Source organism: Lycorma delicatula, chromosome 9 (assembly GCF_047948215.1).
Source record: "Lycorma delicatula isolate Av1 chromosome 9, ASM4794821v1, whole genome shotgun sequence".
Lineage (NCBI taxonomy): Eukaryota > Metazoa > Arthropoda > Insecta > Hemiptera > Fulgoridae > Lycorma > Lycorma delicatula.
In genome coordinates, this window is record NC_134463.1 from 84777507 (window position 1) to 84798179 (window position 20673).

The 20673-nt window shown below is 31.2% G+C and overlaps 1 protein-coding gene across 4 annotated transcripts in view; it reads right to left on the minus strand.

The window, feature by feature from the left end:
- The window catches only part of LOC142329810 (uncharacterized), a 117303-nt gene extending 98061 nt beyond the window's left edge, over window positions 1-19242 (minus strand). For 2 of the 4 annotated variants that reach the window (XM_075374651.1, XM_075374648.1), the window contains exons 1-2: window positions 19164-19233; window positions 18264-18532 (exon numbers count right to left, since the gene is read on the minus strand). In XM_075374651.1, the coding sequence (XP_075230766.1) occupies window positions 18264-18283 (20 nt within the window). In that variant the 5' untranslated portion in view covers window positions 18284-18532; window positions 19164-19233. Of the gene's footprint in view, window positions 1-18263; window positions 18623-19163 lie in introns of those variants that run through there. The other 2 variants (XM_075374650.1, XM_075374649.1) reach the window with 2 other exon arrangements.
- Between the last annotated feature and the right edge of the window lie 1431 nt (window positions 19243-20673).

Below are 20673 nucleotides of genomic sequence, written 5' to 3' on the forward strand. Positions count from 1 at the left end.
ATCAACCTATACTTTCATAAAACTTTAGAAAAAAGTTTTATCCCTTTCTAAAAATTTTAGAAATGGATAAACGAGCGAAACTGATAAATAAACATTTAATTTATAATTATAAATCACCTGAAACAGAACAAACGTAAGACAAAAAACGCAACGTATGTACGTAAGGTACTTTTCATCATGAGTACAAAAACAAGACGAACGGTTAAGATTCATATAACTTATGTGAGGTAGGTAGAAGAAAGAAAAAGACCTGAACTTGTTTTTGTCTGTTAATCATGATTTTCATCACATAGGCAGAGTACGTATGTAATGAACAAACTGAACGAATAATTTGTACGGCTGAATATAACTTTGCGTTTCAGTGCAAAGATGTATGCATATTACGTTACAGTACGATAACACGTAACATATATTCATCTCACCAAATTAAGTCACAAGGAAACACCTTCATCATTTTCTTCATATGCTGACACGATATTCTTCGCACTCTTACAGATAGCCATGCTATTTTCGCATAATTTTATTAGATCGCATATAAAGTTCACTGTTGCGGTTACTTCATTAAAATACAAATAATGGACATTTTTACATTGCTTTTTGCTACGAAAAAAGTGATATATTGAATAATTTTAAGTGAAAAGGGGACGCTGAAATAATTAATAACGTAGTGAACCGACTCTAGATTAATTTATTGTACATAAAATAACGACAACAAATTAAACAAAAAATTATCATTTTGTTTTCATTCGAACAAAATAGAGACGAACCCCCACCGCACCAATTCGTCAGAACTTTAAAACAATCACTGTAGGAGTAATAATGTTATACGCTACATCTATTTCTCATTTATTTCTTAATTTTCAACAAGTGTCATTGATAATTGATGTATGTTCAAATAATGAGTGTCACGACCCCCATAACGCTTAATATATCTTAACTTATTGGCTATAGCTATTGCAATAAACTTATAACACAATGGCATACAAGAATGCGGTTGTTCTCCGATTCGTTTCCCCCCTTACACTCTGCGTAGGATCACTGAATCTTTCACTCTGGTGTGTGTGTGTGTGTGTGCGCGCGCGCGCGCGTAAACTCACTTGTTGAATGTAAATTGAATATATTGCTTCCATTTTTTTAACATAGTTGACAATACAAATAAAACAACCAGTATATGTACATAATATGTCAACATATTCTATTGATCTAAAAATTAAGGACCTTGTAAATATATACCCGAGGACATACCAAAGAAAAAAAAGATTCTTCAAGAGCAATTAATAAAAATAATGTTAATAAAACTACAAGCAGTGTAACAAATAGTACACGGTTCAATTAGATAAGTTACCATTAAGTTAATTTTTTCTTTTTTATACTACAGACCCTTTAAAGGAAAATTATTTGCTGAATAACTCCATCTGAAATGTCCAGCGATAAAATTTAAGTTACAAAAAGTTTACTATTAAGATGAAAAAGATACACGAATATAGAAACTTCTCTAAACTGTAAGTTTTTTTTAAATTTTAATCAGTACCGAACCCCCTCACCCAATCGATTAACCGTAAAAGTTGATTTATTCGTATATCAGGATGAATCAAAATACTTGGATTTACCCATCAGACGTATTGTACAATCCCTGGATAACAGATAAAACCCTAAATCAATCCTCTTTACCATCAGACCCGACCAAATACAAACACGTCAAAAAGTTATACCGACAACATTAAAGTGGATCAAACAGAATCAGATTTACACCCCCAGAACCAAAAATTTAGGGAAATGGATCAAGGATTAAGAAACGGAATAGCTGAGAAATAAAAATAACCCGACGAAAAATACCTTAATACAAGCAAACAACACCACCCGAAACCTTAAAAAAAACTGGAGACTCACTCCAGACAGCAACCGCCATTTCTACTACAAATCCTTCTTGGAAAATCAGAGTATTTTAACTTACGTGACGGCAGCACATTACTGATAAATGATTTTACGTTTTCTCAAAAAGCCCGAAAAACTGGTTTTTTCTTACAAATTACAGAGCCAACCGTGAACAAGTACAGGATTTCTAAAGTAATAATTTTACCTATCCGCAGAAGTATGTAGTACAATGAAAGATCCATCTGAAATATAAACCGTTTAGTAAAACTTCCACTGGATATTATTTAAAGACGACTGTTAGATTTTAATTGGACATCTCAAAAACAAAGTAAAAAGTAAAAAAAAAAGTTCTCTTTTATACTGGCGTCATATTTACATATATTTTTTATCGAAACAAATTAATTGTTGATTTAGTAGTATGTAGAACGAGACATATTCTCATTTTTAAGATGGATCTTCGGAACATCTTTTTGGATGGGGGTCATTAAATTCGATTCAATTCAATGTTAGATCGTTCCTTTCGTACTACAAAATCCAATTTACCGGAGCACTAAGGGATCCCTAACGAGAGTGTTTAGTGGGTTTTTAATAAACATTAAATTTAAAATTAATCTCCACGCAAAGATGGCGAAGAAATATTTGATTCAATATTCGTAATATTTAGGAAGGCGGTTTTTTTTTTTTTGTCTTCAGTCATTTGACTGGTTTGATGCAGCTCTCCAAGATTCCCTATCTAGTGCTAGTCGTTTCATTTCAGTATACCCTCTACATCCTACATCCCCAACAATTTGTTTTACATACTCCAAACGTGGCCTGCCTACACAATTTTTCCCTTCTACCTGTCCTTCCAATATTAAAGCGACTATTCCAGGATGCCTTAGTATGTGGCCTATAAGTCTGTCTCTTCTTTTAACTATATTTTTCCAAATGCTTCTTTCTTCATCTATTTGCCGCAATACCTCTTCATTTGTCACTTTATCCACCCATCTGATTTTTAACATTCTCCTATAGCACCGCATTTCAAAAGCTTCTAATCTTTTCTTCTCAGATACTCCGATCGTCCAAGTTTCACTTCCATATAAAGCGACACTCCAAACATACACTTTCAAAAATCTTTTCCTGAGATTTAAATTAATTTTTGATGTAAACAAATTATATTTCTTACTGAAGGCTCGTTTAGCTTGTGCTATTCGGCATTTTATATCGCTCCTGCTTCGTCCATCTTTAGTAATTTTACTTCCCAAATAACAAAATTCTTCTACCTCCATAATCTTTTCTCCTCCTATTTTCACATTCAGTGGTCCATCTTTGTTATTTCTACTACATTTCATTACTTTTGTTTTGTTCTTGTTTATTTTCATGCGATAGTTCTTGCGTAGGACTTCATCTATGCCGTTCATTGTTTCTTCTAAATCCTTTTTACTCTCGGCTAGAATTACTATATCATTAGCAAATCGTAGCATCTTTATCTTTTCACCTTGTACTGTTACTCCGAATCTAAATTGTTCTTTAACATCATTAACTGCTAGTTCCATGTAAAGATTAAAAAATAACGGAGATAGGGAACATCCTTGTCGGAGTCCCTTTCTTATTAGGACTTCTTTCTTATGTTCTTCAATTGTTATTGTTGCTGTTTGGTTCCTGTACATGTTAGCAATTGTTCTTCTATCTCTGTATTTGAACCCTAATTTTTTTAAAATGCTGAACTGAATTTTTTTTAAATGCTGAAGGAAGGCGGTATGCTCTGCCAATCCTATCCAGAGAATTCCGCTTCCTATTCGATAGTAATACGGGTCAAAAAGTCCAAACTATATTCCAGATGCTTACTGGGTAAATCCAAGCGTACAAAAAAGAAAAAAAAATACAACAATAATAACTTGTATCAAATTACAGTAATATATTAAACAGTTATAATTTTAATTTTCTATTTACTATATCTAATATAAAGATAACTACCACAATTTTTATTCACTCTAATGGTTTTTTCCTTTTTTATTCCAGTATTATTATTTAATACCCATTAAATAGATCATAAATAAAAACCTATTTTGTTACAAACCACAAACAAGAACTTGTTACTGAATTAATAACCAGAGTTTAATGAACCATTTTCTTTTTTTATTAATAATGCAACAAAATACACACACACATACACACAAGTAAAAACTTATTAATACGCATAAGTATTCCTAAATGTTTTTTATACAGGTTTTTTATCTAAGGTTTTTCTGTAAGAGCGAACAACTAAATAACTTCAAACAAAAAAAATTCAAATTGTGTGTTCTTACACACCCGATTATGAATAATGCACTTTGCAAGTGCATTATTTACAAATAAAAAATAGAAAACTAACCTTAAAAATAAGTACGTATATTTACATTAAAAATAAGCTAGTACAATAATTGAGCTAAAATATCTATTTTTATATTATCATTAGACGACATGAGAAATCCATACGTTAATGCGGTCTGTCCTATATGTAACCACAAAGGACGACTTATTCACGGCCATTCCTCGAATTCTACAATAATAAAGTATCTTTGATCAAGTCTCATCTTGGCATCATCACAACAGAGAGCTGACTTAATAGTTTCACACATTTCAACGACGCTTAAATAAATTGCATATAACCTGTTATAATCAACTTTATCTAAAAATTTTTTAACGGATAAATCAGTTTGTTCATTATCTGGAATAACAATGCGGTAAATATTTAACATTAAAGGATTCGTGTATTATGATAATAAATGCAAAAACTAAGATAAACGCATTTAAGCCCGAAATTATTAGATAAACATTAAATGCAGCAGACGGCGCTTAGTGATTCAATACGACGGCATTCATCCTTAAGAAAAAATAATCCATAAATACGAATAAAAAGCCTAGTAATAGATATAATGATTTGATTATGATTAACGAATACGTAAACTCTGTGGAAATTTTACAAGTTTTTAGGCCGATGAAAAGAGCTGGGATATTTTGGAGTTACGGTAGTGAAATAGTAATAAGTTAGATTAGTGATTTCTAAACTGTGCGCCGCAAAAAAGGGACTGGCTAAAAATATTCTGAGCCAGAAGTGGTCGAATCGCGGAACCGTGCAGGGCCAGATAGGTAGCCTTTCTACTGAGGGCGGGCGCGCATTCGGGGGGGGGGTGCATGGGGAGTACACTCGGACCTCGACTAGTGGCAAGAACGGGAAGGATAACTCAACTGGGGAGTGACTATGCGGCACCCAGAAGCGGAGGTCGTGTAGCTTCAATAAACCAGCTGAGACCCCGACGAGAAGGTCCAACGGATGGACAATCCTGCAAGATGGTGGATAGTCATCGTCGCGTCACATCAGGTCAATCGACGCAACGTCTTTTAGACCGGTTGCCCTGGTGTGGTTAAAAAAGGATAGGAAAAAAAATTGTGCGCCGCGGCCTCTTCACAGGGACGCCGCGAAATAATGTAAAAGCTTCATAATTAATTGAAACACCACATTTATAATTATTAATTTAACGTTAATAAAGTAAAAAAATAATGAAGATACACGAGTTTTATTTATTTTTATCTCTTACTTACGAGGAGTCGTACTTTTACTTAGGGTAGGGCGCCATGGAAAAATCTTAATTGGAAAAGAGCGCCGCCGACTCGGAAAGGTTTGGCAACCATTGAGTTGAACAATTCATGAATAAGTAAAGAAAAAAATGTAAACGACAACAAAAATATTTATTAACTTTCATAGTCGAAAAAACTTATGGTTTTTCTGAACTCGCACAAAACTAGTGTTCAGTAACAGGGAAACCCGGATATAAACCTACTAACCGTTTTTCAACTTCCGGGACCACCGTTAGATATATTGCTTCAGAGGATGAGATGAATGATAATTTTTGTAGCGTGTGAAAATGCCATGCCTAACAGGGATTCGAACCCGAGACCTCCCGACGAAACGCCGAGACGCTAACAGTCGCGCCACGGAGATCGGCAAACGATTTAAGCTTAATTCACCCTCATTTACCTGAAGTTATAAAGAGATGAGGCGATGGCTAAGAAGAAAAATAAGTATTATTTTTTTTTTAAAGTGTTTTTTCATTCATCCCATTTCTTAATATTTTAATCAAAATTTATAATAATAGAAGAAGACAGCCCCACGCCTCGGGACTTTTGTTCACATTACGTTTTACAATCAAAGAGTTCTTCGAGGACAAATGAATAATTTTACGTTTAAATTCATTTCTGGTGTATTAATTGTTACCAGCGACATTTAGAATATTTTAATTATCGATATCAAAATCTTCTGTATACCTACATGACGAAATATCTTTTTGAAAACGTAATTTGATCACCGGAATCACGTTTTCAATTATCCGTTGGACAACATAATATAAATTACTAACCTCATACTAATAAAAAATAAATTAAATTTTGATGGGATTTTTTGAAATTTTAACAATTTTTAATTCATTCAGATAAGTTCAAATTCCGTACAGTGTAAATATATAATTATAAACTAGCCGACCCGGCAATGCTTCGCTGTTGCTATATATGTAGTGATAGAGAAGGGGGGAGAGGGAGTGAGAGAGAGTTTAAATGAACACAACTGAAAATTTGGTAAACAAAATAAAAAAACTGAACTTCACAAATTTTATCTTTCACTTATTCTTCTTCCCCATTTCCCTTTCCAACTTCTCCCTCTCCCCTCTCTCCCAGTTTCCTTTTTACCCTTTCCCGTTTTCCCCTTTTCTCTTTCCAACTTTTCCCCGTTTCCCATTTCCCCCTTTTTCCCTTTTGCCCGCGCGTAAATCGGTCCATTAGTTTTTTGGACTTTAGCGGACACATATACGAACATGCCTTTTATATATATATATATGTATATAGAATAAAAAAGTCTGTTTGTATATTTGTTTGTTTCGTAAATATCTAGCGGCCCCACCTAGCGGGTATAGTTTTTGCAAAAATATTTCTTTTCACGTAACTAATATTCATATTCTAAATATGAACCAAATCGGTCCATAAATATAATTTGTCTAAATATCTCAACCCCAGCGCCATCTAGCGGGTTCATTTTTTGTAGAGATAATTCTTTCCATGTAAGTAACATGTATTCTGAATACGAGGCAAATCGGACCATAAATACAATTTTTCGAAATATCTTGACGCCAGCGCCACCTATCGGGTCCAAACTAATTCAGAAACCTTCCCTGGCTTGAGTCCAACGATTCCCCAAAGTTTCATCGCAATCGGATGAACGGTTTAGGAAGGCATAAGAGACATACAGACAGACAAACATTTTTATATATAGATATATATATATATATATATATATCCAAAAAAATTGCAACGAAATTGCAATTTTCTCCAAAATCAGCTGATTTGGGAAGACGCGTTCACCACTAGACCAATCCGGGAGGTTAGAGATCGTGGACCTAAAAAGGTTGAGAATCACTGTAGTAGCGGAATAAAAATAAATGAATTAAAAATAAATAAAACGACAAAAAATAATAATAAATGTAAATTTAACAGTAAGAAAAATAGTATATAAATATTAATGATAAAGTAGTAGATAAGCATTTAATAATACGATGTTAAATTAATAAATAGACGAAGATGGTAGAATATTAAAAACGAAAGACTCGATAATAAAATTTAATCTAACACGTATAAACTAGTTATAAAGACAAATACATATACAACATAAAAGGAAAAGTTACAACTCTGGTGACAGAGGGCTTCGTCCTCACAGATTTCTACTTAGCACGAAAATTAAACGAAATCTTGAGGTATGTTATTATGTAAAAAAAAATTTACTTTTTGAAAAAAATTTTGATATATGGAACCCTTGGTGACCGTATCTCAAAATGTTCATATTCAGAAATAATCTAACAAAATTTCATAAATATCGTGTAATTCAGTCTGAAGATATTAATAAAAACGATAACAAATTAAATAAGGGGAAAAATTACATTATACCCCACCATAAATAAAATTACACAAATGCAAAACAAAAATTCATTAATAATGTAATGAAATCACGTATGTACTAAAAGAATAATTCTTTGAGTAAAAAACTGGCAAAACGAATAAAATTTTTTTTCTCCGCCACCTGTCTATGGGGGGATTTGAATAAAACCAAACATCACCAGACAGTATCTTAGTAACCTAACGGGCATAAAATTATATTAAAAAAAAATTATTAACCCTCCGAGTAAAAGTTTTGATATACAGGAATCATAAGGCTCGTATATCCCCGTCCCTTTCACACTTACTGTAATAAAAATTACATGGTATCAATTTCCAGTTTACAGAAATCGTGTCAAATTTTACGCAAATCGATACATTCCAGTCAGGACATATCAAGCAAAAACAAAATCTAACGTACATACAAACGGACGTATACTCGTGTATATATATATATATATATATATATATCCTTTTGGAATTTTTCAATTTGAAATCGGAATTTTTTATTAGAGAGTCATGAAACAACAAGATCTGCAAAAACCACTACATGTAAAATTTCGCCCGATTAGAATAATTTTCCTTATATAGTATAGTAAACATACAAATGTCCCGTAAGTTTCCATACGTAGGAAAAATATACATTTTTTTATGACTTGTATTAGGAAAAGATACAAAACATAAATTATCTCAAGGAACGTATCGCCAACGCCATTAGAAGCATAACTCCAGTTGTGCTTAACACAACTATACCTTTTCCTGATATACCATGACCTTCATAAAAAAAATGTTTATTTTTCCTACGTATGGGAACTTACAGGGTTACGTGTTCTTCAGCAGTGAAGGGCGCGCATTGAAATTTGTTTTTAAAAAAATGATAGTTACGTAGAACATACTATACAAATAAAAATTGTTTTCATAAAAAATGTTTATTTTCCATTTATAGAAACTTAAAAGTCATCTTTATACACACACACAAACGTACATGCACACACAGCCGGGATAATAAATTAAAACTTAGATTAATTGAAATAAATTAAACAAAGTTCTGAGTTTAAATTCCTATTTTTTTTCATAAGCTAAAAATTTTCTTAGCACATTTCGTCCGGAAAATTGGTTGACACCAACCCTTATTGACATAAGAACATCTATCTTTCTTTCTTTTTCCTGTTTAATCTCCGGGAATTACCGTTCAGATAATACTACAGAGGATGAAAGAGGATGGATATGTATTAGTGTAAATGAAGTGTAGTCTTGTACAGTCTCAGTTCGACCGTTCCTGAGATGTGTGGTTAATTGAAATCCAACCGCCCAAGAATACCGGTATCCACGACCTGGTATTCAAATCCGTGTAAAAATAACTGACTTTACTAGGACTTGAACGCTGGAACTATCGACTTCCAAATCAGCTGATCTGGGAAGACGCATTCACCACTAGACCAACCCAGTGAGTTAAGAACATCTATCTAACTATAAAAACAGTTACTTAAATCCCTACTGTCTAACATAAAAAAAAAAAATTGAGAGAAAATCTGTATAAAACGTATACTAACTAATTGGTATGTTAAATGCACTGAATTTTAAATTATACCAGATGTTTTTTCTGCATACAAGAACATATAAAAAATCATTTTTAATGTAATTCATATTCCACATGTTAATGTAAAACACAATTATGCAATTCTACGTTCAGTGGTACAAACCGAGGGATGCGTTCTTAAGCCTTGCATTCGTTTGTATGAGAGAGTTTCTATGTGTGCGCCAAGTATAACTTGTTTAGTTCCTTAACATACTACAATAAACTCGTACTTTGCGGTTTTAATACGAATCACAAGTGTGTGTGCGCGCGCGCACACATACACTCACACACATTCATTCTCTCTTGGATATTTTTTTAGCAGTCTCATTTTACATCTTAAGCAAAACCAATTAATTAAATATCGAAGAATTTGTGATACACAAAGATAATCGAACTAAAAAATTAAATAAAAAAATTCACTAAATATTAAACACAAAGTTAAAAATGTTTAAATAAAAATGGCGTAAAGAAAAATGTTCTTTATGCAATAGGTTCTCGAGTTATTATCTCCTTATAAACAGTTAACTCTAACGCACACGCGTGACAAAAATAACCTGTTATGTGTTTTTATTATTTTTTAATTCGGTAAAGTCCATCGAGAACCTTCGGATTAAATTGGGAGCAAAGAGAGATTGGATCACGACGAATATCAGAAATGCTGAAATGAGAGATTGAATCACCAGGGAAAAAAGAGAAAGCAACATATATATATAATCCTGTGTGACAATGTGAAGTAGTCTTTAAAAAAATAAAATTTAAGATTTTGATGAATTTGATGAAAACTAAAACTTACGTATTTTTACGTATTGTTTTCAATAAGATCGAGTTGTTTTCTCATAACGTTATGTTATTTACCGATATAATACGCTAATGTCCTTCAGATGAAGAGTAAATATCGTTCTGCTGAATATACCGGTTAGCTATGAATGCAGATATCCAAAAATATGTTTAGTTCGGTAGAGAACGTAAAGGAAAACCACTTCACTCCATATTGATTCTATTACACCAGATATTGGGTAAACGTTATTCTTGAGAATAACAGTTTTACTTTCGAAACCCACCGGGTTGGTTTAGTGGTAAACGCGTCTTTCCAAATCAGCTGATTTGGAAATCAAGAGTTCCAGCGTTCAAGTCCTAGTAAAGGCACTTACCATACTTGTATACGAATTTGAATGCTAGATTGTGGATATCGGTGTTCTTTTGGTGGTTGGGTTTCAATTAACCACACATCTCAGGAACGGTCGAACTGAGACTGTACAAGACTACACTTAATTTACACTCATGCATATTATCTTCATTCATACTATGAAGTATTAACTGAAAGGTAATTACCGGAGGCTAAACAGGAAAAGAAAGAAATTTTATTTTCGAAAGTGACATAATTTTTGTCAAGTCACCTACAATCTTTATGGTTATGCCATTTAATAAGATATCATTTTAAATTAAAATTATAAAAAAGATTCCTACAAAATTCAACATAAATCCCAAAAACCACGTTTATTTTCTATTATTTTTAAGTTTCCAGTTTTCTGTAACAGTGAAAAATAAAATAAACAGTAAAAGCTTCCATTTGTTTCGATTTTTGTATTTAAGATTTTTTTTTCAAGTTCCAATTACTCAATTATTTTATTTTTCCAGGCATCTACAGACGCTAAATGTAACTAAAAGCGTTATAAATAAAGTATTTCTATAATAATTGTAAGAATAAAACTAAAATACTAATCGCAAACCGAAATAAAACATAAAAAGTAAGGTTCAATAATCACGAAAGGAATAAATGAAGACGAAAACCGTCAATGAACTCGATCAAGTGTCATAAAATAATAATAAATAAAATACAATACTTGATGTGCGTGTGCGCACCTGAGTATGTGTAAGTAAAATTTGAAATATCGCATTACTATTGGTTAAGAATACAATATAGAAGCATTAACCGCTGAAACAATACCGCTAACCGCTGCCTACCAACAAAACACGGCTCACACAATTCTATCCGGTTCTTTTTTTAGATCACGTGAAAAAATTTACGCTTAAATTGTACTCTTATTTCTTTAAGAAAGCGCATATAAAAACTAGATCTAGGGCTTCAAGAGTGCCTTACAATTAATTTTTATCAATCTAGGAAATTTTTTATGTAATATAAATTCCACAGTCTTCAAAACATCGGTAAATACATATAATAGAAAAAAATAAACGTAAAAAAATCTGTAATTAGAGTATAATAGGATATTGGAGAAAAAAATTAAGTCATTAGCTTAAATATGCCCGCGCGTGCATACAAACATACACGCACACTGACTCACAAACTTTTATTCCTTTCCTAACTAAAACATACTTCATTTTCTAGTTACAACTACATAAATGTTTCGCCCTAATTACTACTCCAAATTTAATACAATACTACATTAAAATTATCAATATATAAATAATACAGAAAATTTGGTGTTAATGTGTGATGTTTAACCGGGAAAAAATTGTTTCTATACTCGATTCACTTGAAGAGCAGCTATCCTGTTTTAAAACACCGCATGACTTTGTAAAAGACTCTCTACAGTTAAACGTACAAATTATATGTTTTATGTTTGATTTATGAACGGATTTTATATTCGATGTTTTCATTTGTCGCCGACTGAATAGAGTTATTTACGAATTAATTACGTGGTAGCTATATTTACAGTTATATCACTATTCACAAAAACCGCGATAGACGATAAAGTAATATATAGATACTGGCGAGAGGACTAAAAAATTGAGTCACCCGGTACACGTTAATTCACCAAAACAATCGTACATGCCGCAGTAAAATTTCACAACTACAAACAGCTAGGATGGCTCTTAAGCTGAACACAGTACATATGACGGAGTTCGTTAGAACTTCGTCCTAAGAGGTGACGAAATCAAAGAACTACGTTTACAGTTCTTCTTTCTTTTTCCTGTTTAGCCTCCGGTAACTACCGTTTAGATAATTCTTCAGAGGATGATATGTATGAGTGTAGTCTTGTACATTCTCAGTTCGACCATTCCTGAGATGTGTTGTTAATTGAAACCCAACCACCAAAGAACACCGGTATCCACGATCTAGTATAAACATGACCTTACCTACGGTGAAATGAAAATGGAAAAATAAAATAAGCGTAAAAACAATATATTTCAGTTCAATTAGATTAGTAATAAAGAATACTTTCAAAAATACCTCGATTTTTTTTAAAACTTTTTTTCTTCATTTGATGAACCGCGGGACTCGGATATGTAATTTTATTCATTTTTTTAATGTATCTTTACAAATCGCGCCGCTAGATAGCAGTACTTGATAGTACTAGGTAGCGTACAAAACTCGATAATGTAATTTACTAAGCATTTGGCACCGTTGGTATTAATACAGTTGTATAAATTAAGTTTCCACTTACCAACAATTTATATGTATTACATTTATATGTAATGCATATCACATTTACAGAAATAATATAATTCTTATGATTATTCGTTCTTTAATAAATGAAATCGGGGCCGTAAGAGTTTTGTAACAAATTTTTATTTCTGCCAATTATATGCAACGCTTAAACATTATTTACTATCTATTGTCTACTACATATATTTAACAAGTAAGTTTTTTTTAAAGAAAATTGTAAATTAATAACAGATTTTGATAATAGAAATATAGTGTCTTAACACTTTGATATCTGTATCGTTTTGTTAAAAACAGTTTTATTTATATTACATAAATTTCGTTTTTTTTTTTTTTTGAGTGGAAGAAATGATATCTTTCTTTCTTTTTCCTGTTTAGCCTCCTAGAATTACCGTTCAGGTGTTACTTCAGAGGATGATATGTAAGAGTGTAAATGAGGTGTAGTCTTTGAACAGTCTCACTTCGACCATTCCTGAGATGGGTAGTTAATTGAAACCCAATCACCAAAGAACACCGATATCCACGATCTAGTATTCAGATCCGTATAAAAGTAACTGTCTTTATTAGGACTTGAATGTTGGAACTCTCGACTTCCAAATCAGCTGATTTGGAAAGACGCGTTCACCACTAGACCAACCCGGTGGGTCAAAGAAATGATATCTGGGAGACTCTTACCGTACGGTTTACAATTTCATTATAATTTTTTTGGATTTATCTTTCCGAGAAAATGATTGTAAAGCTCAAAAAATAAGAATCGATAAACGTACTTCGTTAGGTTTGTTTGGTATAATAAATTTACTTTGTTCAACTACTCCATAAACAAAAAAAAAAAAAAATTTTCCAAAATTTATAGAAAAATTAATTGTGAAAAAACTACTGATGTAAATAAAGTAGATAAAAAATATTTCGATTTTACTACAAAGCAAGCCGAAACATTGCAAATGTTACAATTCAAAAATCAACATTTTGTCAAATGACAAATTTTAAAGATGTATAAATTAACTAGCCGACCCGTCTAGCTAGAACCTGGACCCTCGGGGTTCTGGTCAGTCCAGGCGAATTCCAAAGCCAACTCAGGGTCCTCGGAGCCTCCCGGGACCTACCCCATGGCCGCAGAGCTCACTTCGCTCGCCATTCCCAATTTTCCAGGCAACCGGCGCCCTGGACACCAGCAGAACTTGCTTCGGTCGCCATTCCCACCTACCCAAAGGGCTCCCCCCCCGTGGACCCCCGCACTGTACGTTATCCTCAAGGTTGTGAGAATAATACTGATAATAATTACAATATTAAGGCTTTATAAAAACCAGAAAAGGAAACTAAATTACAAAAGATAGAATAATAGTAATTATGGTAACTAAAGTACACACACCTTTGACGACGAAAAATTCATAACTTATTTCTTTGCCATGGAGGCAGAAATATAATAATTAAATAAAAGCATTAATCTATTTTTCCTTAATAAATATTTGCAATTCACAACTTCACCCTCCTTGGGAGCTAAGAAATAAAGAATATTTTTAATATCTTAACCTTCACGGGAGCTCTAGGACTTCGGTCGATGGCATAAAACCTTCCCTGGGATAACATGAATGTATCCTGCAAATTTGAAAGTAATCGGTTGGTTTCCTCATGATGCGATAACAAACAAACAAAATTTGGAAATGTATATAGATATATACATTTCCAAATAACCGTGATCTGGTAGATCGACAGTGTACCTGATGCATGCAAAAGTTAACAAATACCCGTTTGAATTTTGAAAATCGGACGATTCTTTGCAGAGTTATTATAAGAGAACCCCACTGCACCTCCCAAAACAGCGTCACAGGGGTACCCCGTTTCTTACCAGTTGATGGTAATAATTGGCCTTACCTCGCATGAGGTGCTCGCGTACCTCATCACTCTAGCCTCACACGCATTCCCACGAGAAGCCCATTATTGTTAAAATGAAGTTTTTTTAAAACTATTTAATATTATTCTATTTAACTTAAATTTAATTCTATTATTATTTTTGTATTATTATTCATTCGATAGATTTGAGTAATTCAGTTCAAACCCAGCTCACACAGTGATAAGAGACTCACAGTTTACAGTTCATCAATTCAATTCATTAAAGTTGTGCTTCAACCGGCAAATCTCCATTTTATATATATATTTTCGAGATTTTTCGTGATGAAATACATCTAAAAAACCTTCTCAGTTATGGTAAGAAACAAGGGTAAAAATTTGGTTGCGGTTAATCGAGTAGGTTTTTGTTTATCCCGAACAAACACAAACCCTCTTCCTCTTTATACAATAGTACAAATATGATCCCGTTTATGCACTCGAACAACGTAATACGTACTCGAGATCATCCCTAATAAACGACTGTTATCGAGAAATTCTAAAATGCGAAAAATTCTGTTAATCAATTTAGCCATTTTTTGGTCGTACTTTAAAAATAATTAACTTAATATTGGTTTTATTAATATCGAAATTATTCATTTTAAAAACGTATTAATTTTATAAACTTTTTAAAACCGATTTTAAATTTTTTAAAACTGAACAAAACGCAATTATAGAAACACAACTTACTTAAGAATGTTACGTTAGTATGTCGATCAAGTTCTTTTACAGAAAATACAATAAATATTTTTCTTTCATTTTTATTATGATACTTTTTTCATGAAAATCTGCAGCAGACAAGAAAAAAATCGTCAAGCCTCACGCAAAGCTGATGCAAATAAAATCATTATAAACTCGTATATTTAACCCGAAAAAAAAAATAAAACTAGTCTTTTGTAGAAATCACAATATTTTTTTGTCGTGACTTGGCCTTGACGATAATTTTTATAACTTAGACTATGATTTTTTTTATTACACTACAATTAATAAAAAAATAATAATTAAAGATAATAAAATAATAATTTAAAATAATTCGTTCGTATGAAATTCTTTTTTTCAGAATTTTTTTCTAATAATTAAATAATTAATAAATATATATTTTTAATCTTTTATCCCTTGTAAATAATAAGAATTATAATATAAATATCGGTACTTCGCCTCAGAGTAGTCTAATAAAAATAAATTTTAAAATATTTTAAAAACTTTCATTATACATGTGGTTTACAAAACCGTTACAGATAAACCAGAAAAACTCAAAACGGAAAAACAAAATAAAATAAGACGGACTTAAAAAAAAAATTAAAGTAATTTTCAAACCCTTATACTATGGCAACTTTCAAAAAGTAGAAATTCACGCACAAAATTAAAAAGTGGGTCTCCTATAATTTTGTAATTTTTAGTCCATTTTTATAAATTTATTTAAAATTATCTAATTAAAAAATTTTATTTTATTTGGGAAACGGATATGCCTAAAAAAACGATTCCTTTATGAAAAAAAAACGACCACAGATATATGATCTGAGATTAATAGAATGATGCTGAGAAACGATTTCAAGAGCTGCTATGGCTCTCTGAAATCTGGGAATACGAATTATTTATTTATTACCTTGAATAATCCAACTAAATTTCTTATATTTTCGCGCAATAATTCTTTGAATATTACAATGATATCTGTCTGTACATCATTACGCTGTAACAAACCAATACTTAGCCATGATGATGAAAAAAAAAAGTAAAACTACCTTCAAATCGTTTTAAATTATCTAGAAAAACCTACAATAACATCAGAGGTAAAAATCCTTTAAAAAATGGAAAAAAATCTAAAACGGTCAATATGGAGTGGAATAAGGCTTATAGTCGTATTACATACGTGTATAATTAAAAAACCAACTTTTTTAAAATTGAAAAATAATTTTAATTCAAAATATTAATGAATAAGTTATAAAAATATTTTAATTTAAAATTAACTAAAATACTCGTACAAAAAAATAAAATAATACTTATAACAGATTTTTATCTGAAATATTTGCTTTCTTGTAATATATAAAAATAAAATTTTTAAAAAACATAAACCACAAATATTTATTTGAACGTTAAAAAAAATAACGTCTGAAAATAACATGATGAAACTAATTTTAAAAAACGCCGGTCTAGTCATAAAATAAAACTATTAATTACTTGAAGATGGATCACCTTCTAACAAATTTCAAAGGCTAAAAACCGTTTTTACTTCCTTATACAGAAATATTATGATCGCGAAAAATTTCTGTTTCAGATTTCAACGGAAATATCAATTTTGACCATTCCTGAATCCATTTTGACTAGTTTCAGCCCGATGTCTGTACGTACGTACGTATGTATCTCGCATAACTCAAAGACGATTAGCTGTAGGATTTTGAGGTTTTGGATTTAGGACTGTTGTAACATCTAGTTGTGCACCTCCCCTTTTCATGGCAATCGACTGCACCAAAAGTGTCCAAAAAAGCCCAAAATCCAAAAAATTTGGATTTTGGACTTTTTCTTAACTCTTTTTCCTGTTTAGCCTCCGGGAATTACCGTTCAGGTATTACTTCAGAGGATGATATGTATGAGTGTAAATGAAGTGTAAGTCTTGTACAGTCTCAGTTCGACCATTCCTGAGATGTGTAGTTAATTGAAACTCAACCTCCAAGAGAACACCGATATTCACGACCTAGTATTCAAATCCGTAAAAATATCTGGCTTTACTAGGACTTGAACGCCAGAACTAACGACTTCCAAAACAGCTGATTTGGAAAGACGCGTTCACCACTAGACCAACCCGGTGGGTTGGACTCTTTCTTAACTGTAGTAATAATCCCTAATTGAGAGCTTTTCAACGATAAGTGGTAATTATTTTCATTGGTTCCATAGTTATAGCCAAATAAAAGTGTAATTAATGAAATATTTGGGTCTTACAAGGCACATCGGTTCGAATCCGACTTCATCTCCTTTTTTTAACTTAAATATATATTGATTTATTAATCACAGATTGTAAAAGAAATTTGCAATAAATAATAATTCAATAAAAATTAAAAAAATATCAGAAATTAATAAAATAAAATTTTATGTACTTTTCATTTTAAAAAAAGAGTATATATGTAATTTAATACGCGCACAAGGAAGTCATGTGGTGTTCACATCAATTTTTTTTAAATATTACTAAAGTTACAACGTAATAAAGCAATCTTTAATCCTTAATTAACGAACAGGGAAAAGTAAATTCGAAAAGCATTTATAACATTAAATATCAACACTTCATTTAATACCATTAACTGAAATAACAAGACAACTTCACTGTATTTGTGCTTTCTAAGGATTATCAAAGAAAATGAGTAATCTCTAAGGCTAAATTACTTAATATAAATACGAAATAAACGATTTAATTAAAGTAATGGCATTTCAATTTTTCATTCGGAAGATCCCGGGTTCAAATCCAGATTACCTTTAGAATCACACTGTACTCCCCGTATATGGTGAATTAATCTTAAAAACAAAGTAATTAAATAAACATCGAATCTATTGTGTTACAAATAAATAAGTAATAATAAATAATCTTACCTTTCTGTCAGTAGTAACATTGTTTCCTTACACAATTTACAAATTTAAAAAAAAAACCAGGAAAATTTATACTGTCCAATCAATGTCGATAAGCATTGTCAATAAATTATATTAATTAAAAATAATAAAAAAATTAATAATCATTACAAATTATCCAAAAAGAAACCATTATTATAGGGAAACTATGCGTAACACAGTCATTTAAATTTTAAAAGTTTTTCCTTTAAAAATAAAAACTGCTTATTAACCAATTCATCTATCGCAACCCTCTATAAACACACATAAAAATCACCAAAATGTAGATCTTCTACGAATGATTAAATTCAATTTTTGTTTTTTTTTTTTGTATATCAAAAGCCTTTAAAATTAAGAATTATACATATCAATTAAGGAAGAAGCACAATATTTTAACTAAAAGTGTTCACATCCAATGTAAAAAGCACATATCAAAATTGTAATTAGAGAAATTTTTCAATCTAAAATTACGAATTTCTAAATTATAATTAACTGTATTTTTTCAGTGAAAAAAAAAGTTATAAATTGAACATTTCCGTTGTACAAAATAACTTAAATTTAACAAAGGAGCTATATACAGAAAAAAAATTACGAATTTAGTTTTAATTACAAACGTATCTAAATTTAATATTTTTTTTTTTTTTTTTTAATATAAATTAACACGGATAAATTAAAATAAAAATATTTATTTATATTTTTTCGTATTATTAAATAATATATCAATAATTTAAATTAAAAAATATTTCGTGACGAAACAACACAAAAAATAAAAACTATTTTTATGAGTTTTTTTTTTTATTGGTTTTCATTATACGACAATAAAAATAAATTAATTAAATCAAAAAATGAAAAAGACTAAAATTTTAATAAATGAAAATAATATACACAAGTTACTACTGGACGCTGAATGTACCCTAGACGTAACTAAGCGCTAAGTGAAAACAGGACTTCTGCTCGAAGCAAATACGCGGAAAGATATGGAAGGGGTATAAATTACTTGGGCAACTTTTAACGGGGAGGGGTGATCTGTACGATGCCGGTGGGGGGAGAAAGAAAGCGTAGCACGCGAGAAAAGAAGGCGAGAAACGAGACCGCAGGATTTGACAACGCGCGAGTAAAAGACTACTAGGGTGGTATTTTGACAGAAAAAGAATAGCATAACATAGTATGGACCACTAATAAAGTAATTAAGATAGCATAGCGTACATTAATAACACGTAGTAATTTTTTTCTTCAAACCGCACCGCAAGTACAAAAGTTTCATTTAATAAACAATTAAATAATACATTTTTCTATTTAAACAACTTGCGTGCGATAGTACACTATTATTAAACACATAAAATTAGTTTCAATACGGGTGGTCTGTTTCTTTTTTTACAAAAAAAAAAATAATTTAAACAAAATGATAAATTAATTAAAAACGGAAATTAATAAGTTATACTATTATTATACTTAATAACAATTTCCAGTGTTTTTTTCTGAATGTCTAATAATGCCTAAACTCCCAACACACTCTTTCTTTTGTTCGTACACAGAATTTATTATCAATGAAATAACTTACTGGTATTGTAGCCATTAACAGTTCAGCTGGGAGCAGTTTCCTTCCCAAAGACCTGAACATAGTAATAATTTTCAAAGATTTTGCTCAGAGAAAAACAATCTTCATTCACTTTTTCTAAACAAATCATTTAACTAATTTTTATCAGCTCCTGTCATGTCCAATATGATAGTGCCAGTAATAAAGCTATATCTTCAGCATTTTAAAGAGCTTACTGTGCTGATATCCAAAAGTATTCCTGACTTTGTGAAAAACGCAACTGCTGTACATCATAGATGCACTCATAAATTTTCCATTAGTGAAACATTTAATTTTGTATTATAGCAAACCAAAAGAATATAGTCCACAGCCACAGGCAGCTGACAATGTTTATGAAAAATGCACATTTATTCCGATGTTTACACTGATAAGAAGCGAGACTTATCTTTTTCATGTCACGTTTAACTTTTTTTCAGAAATTAAGAGCTTTGGTGACTTATTTTGTTGCTGTATGCCTATAGATGTTTAAAAGCAAAGACAATTTTCAAGTTTGATATTTATAATTTAGGTTATACTTTTTAACAGCTTTAAATTAAAACAAATTTTACATGAAAGGGTAATTTTTTATTTCTACCAAAAAGCAGTACTGGTACGGTGTTCTGGCACCAGTGCAACTCTGCAAACTAATAATTTTCTCTTGAAAGAATGCTTGTTATTCTCATGAAAGGCTATGCTGTTTTCATGAGTGTATATGGTAATTCATTTGACACAAGACTTAATCTATTTTGTTCCTACTTAGTCACTCCAACAAAATTTAAGGAAAGAAAATTCAATTGAATATTTAGTGTTACAAAATGT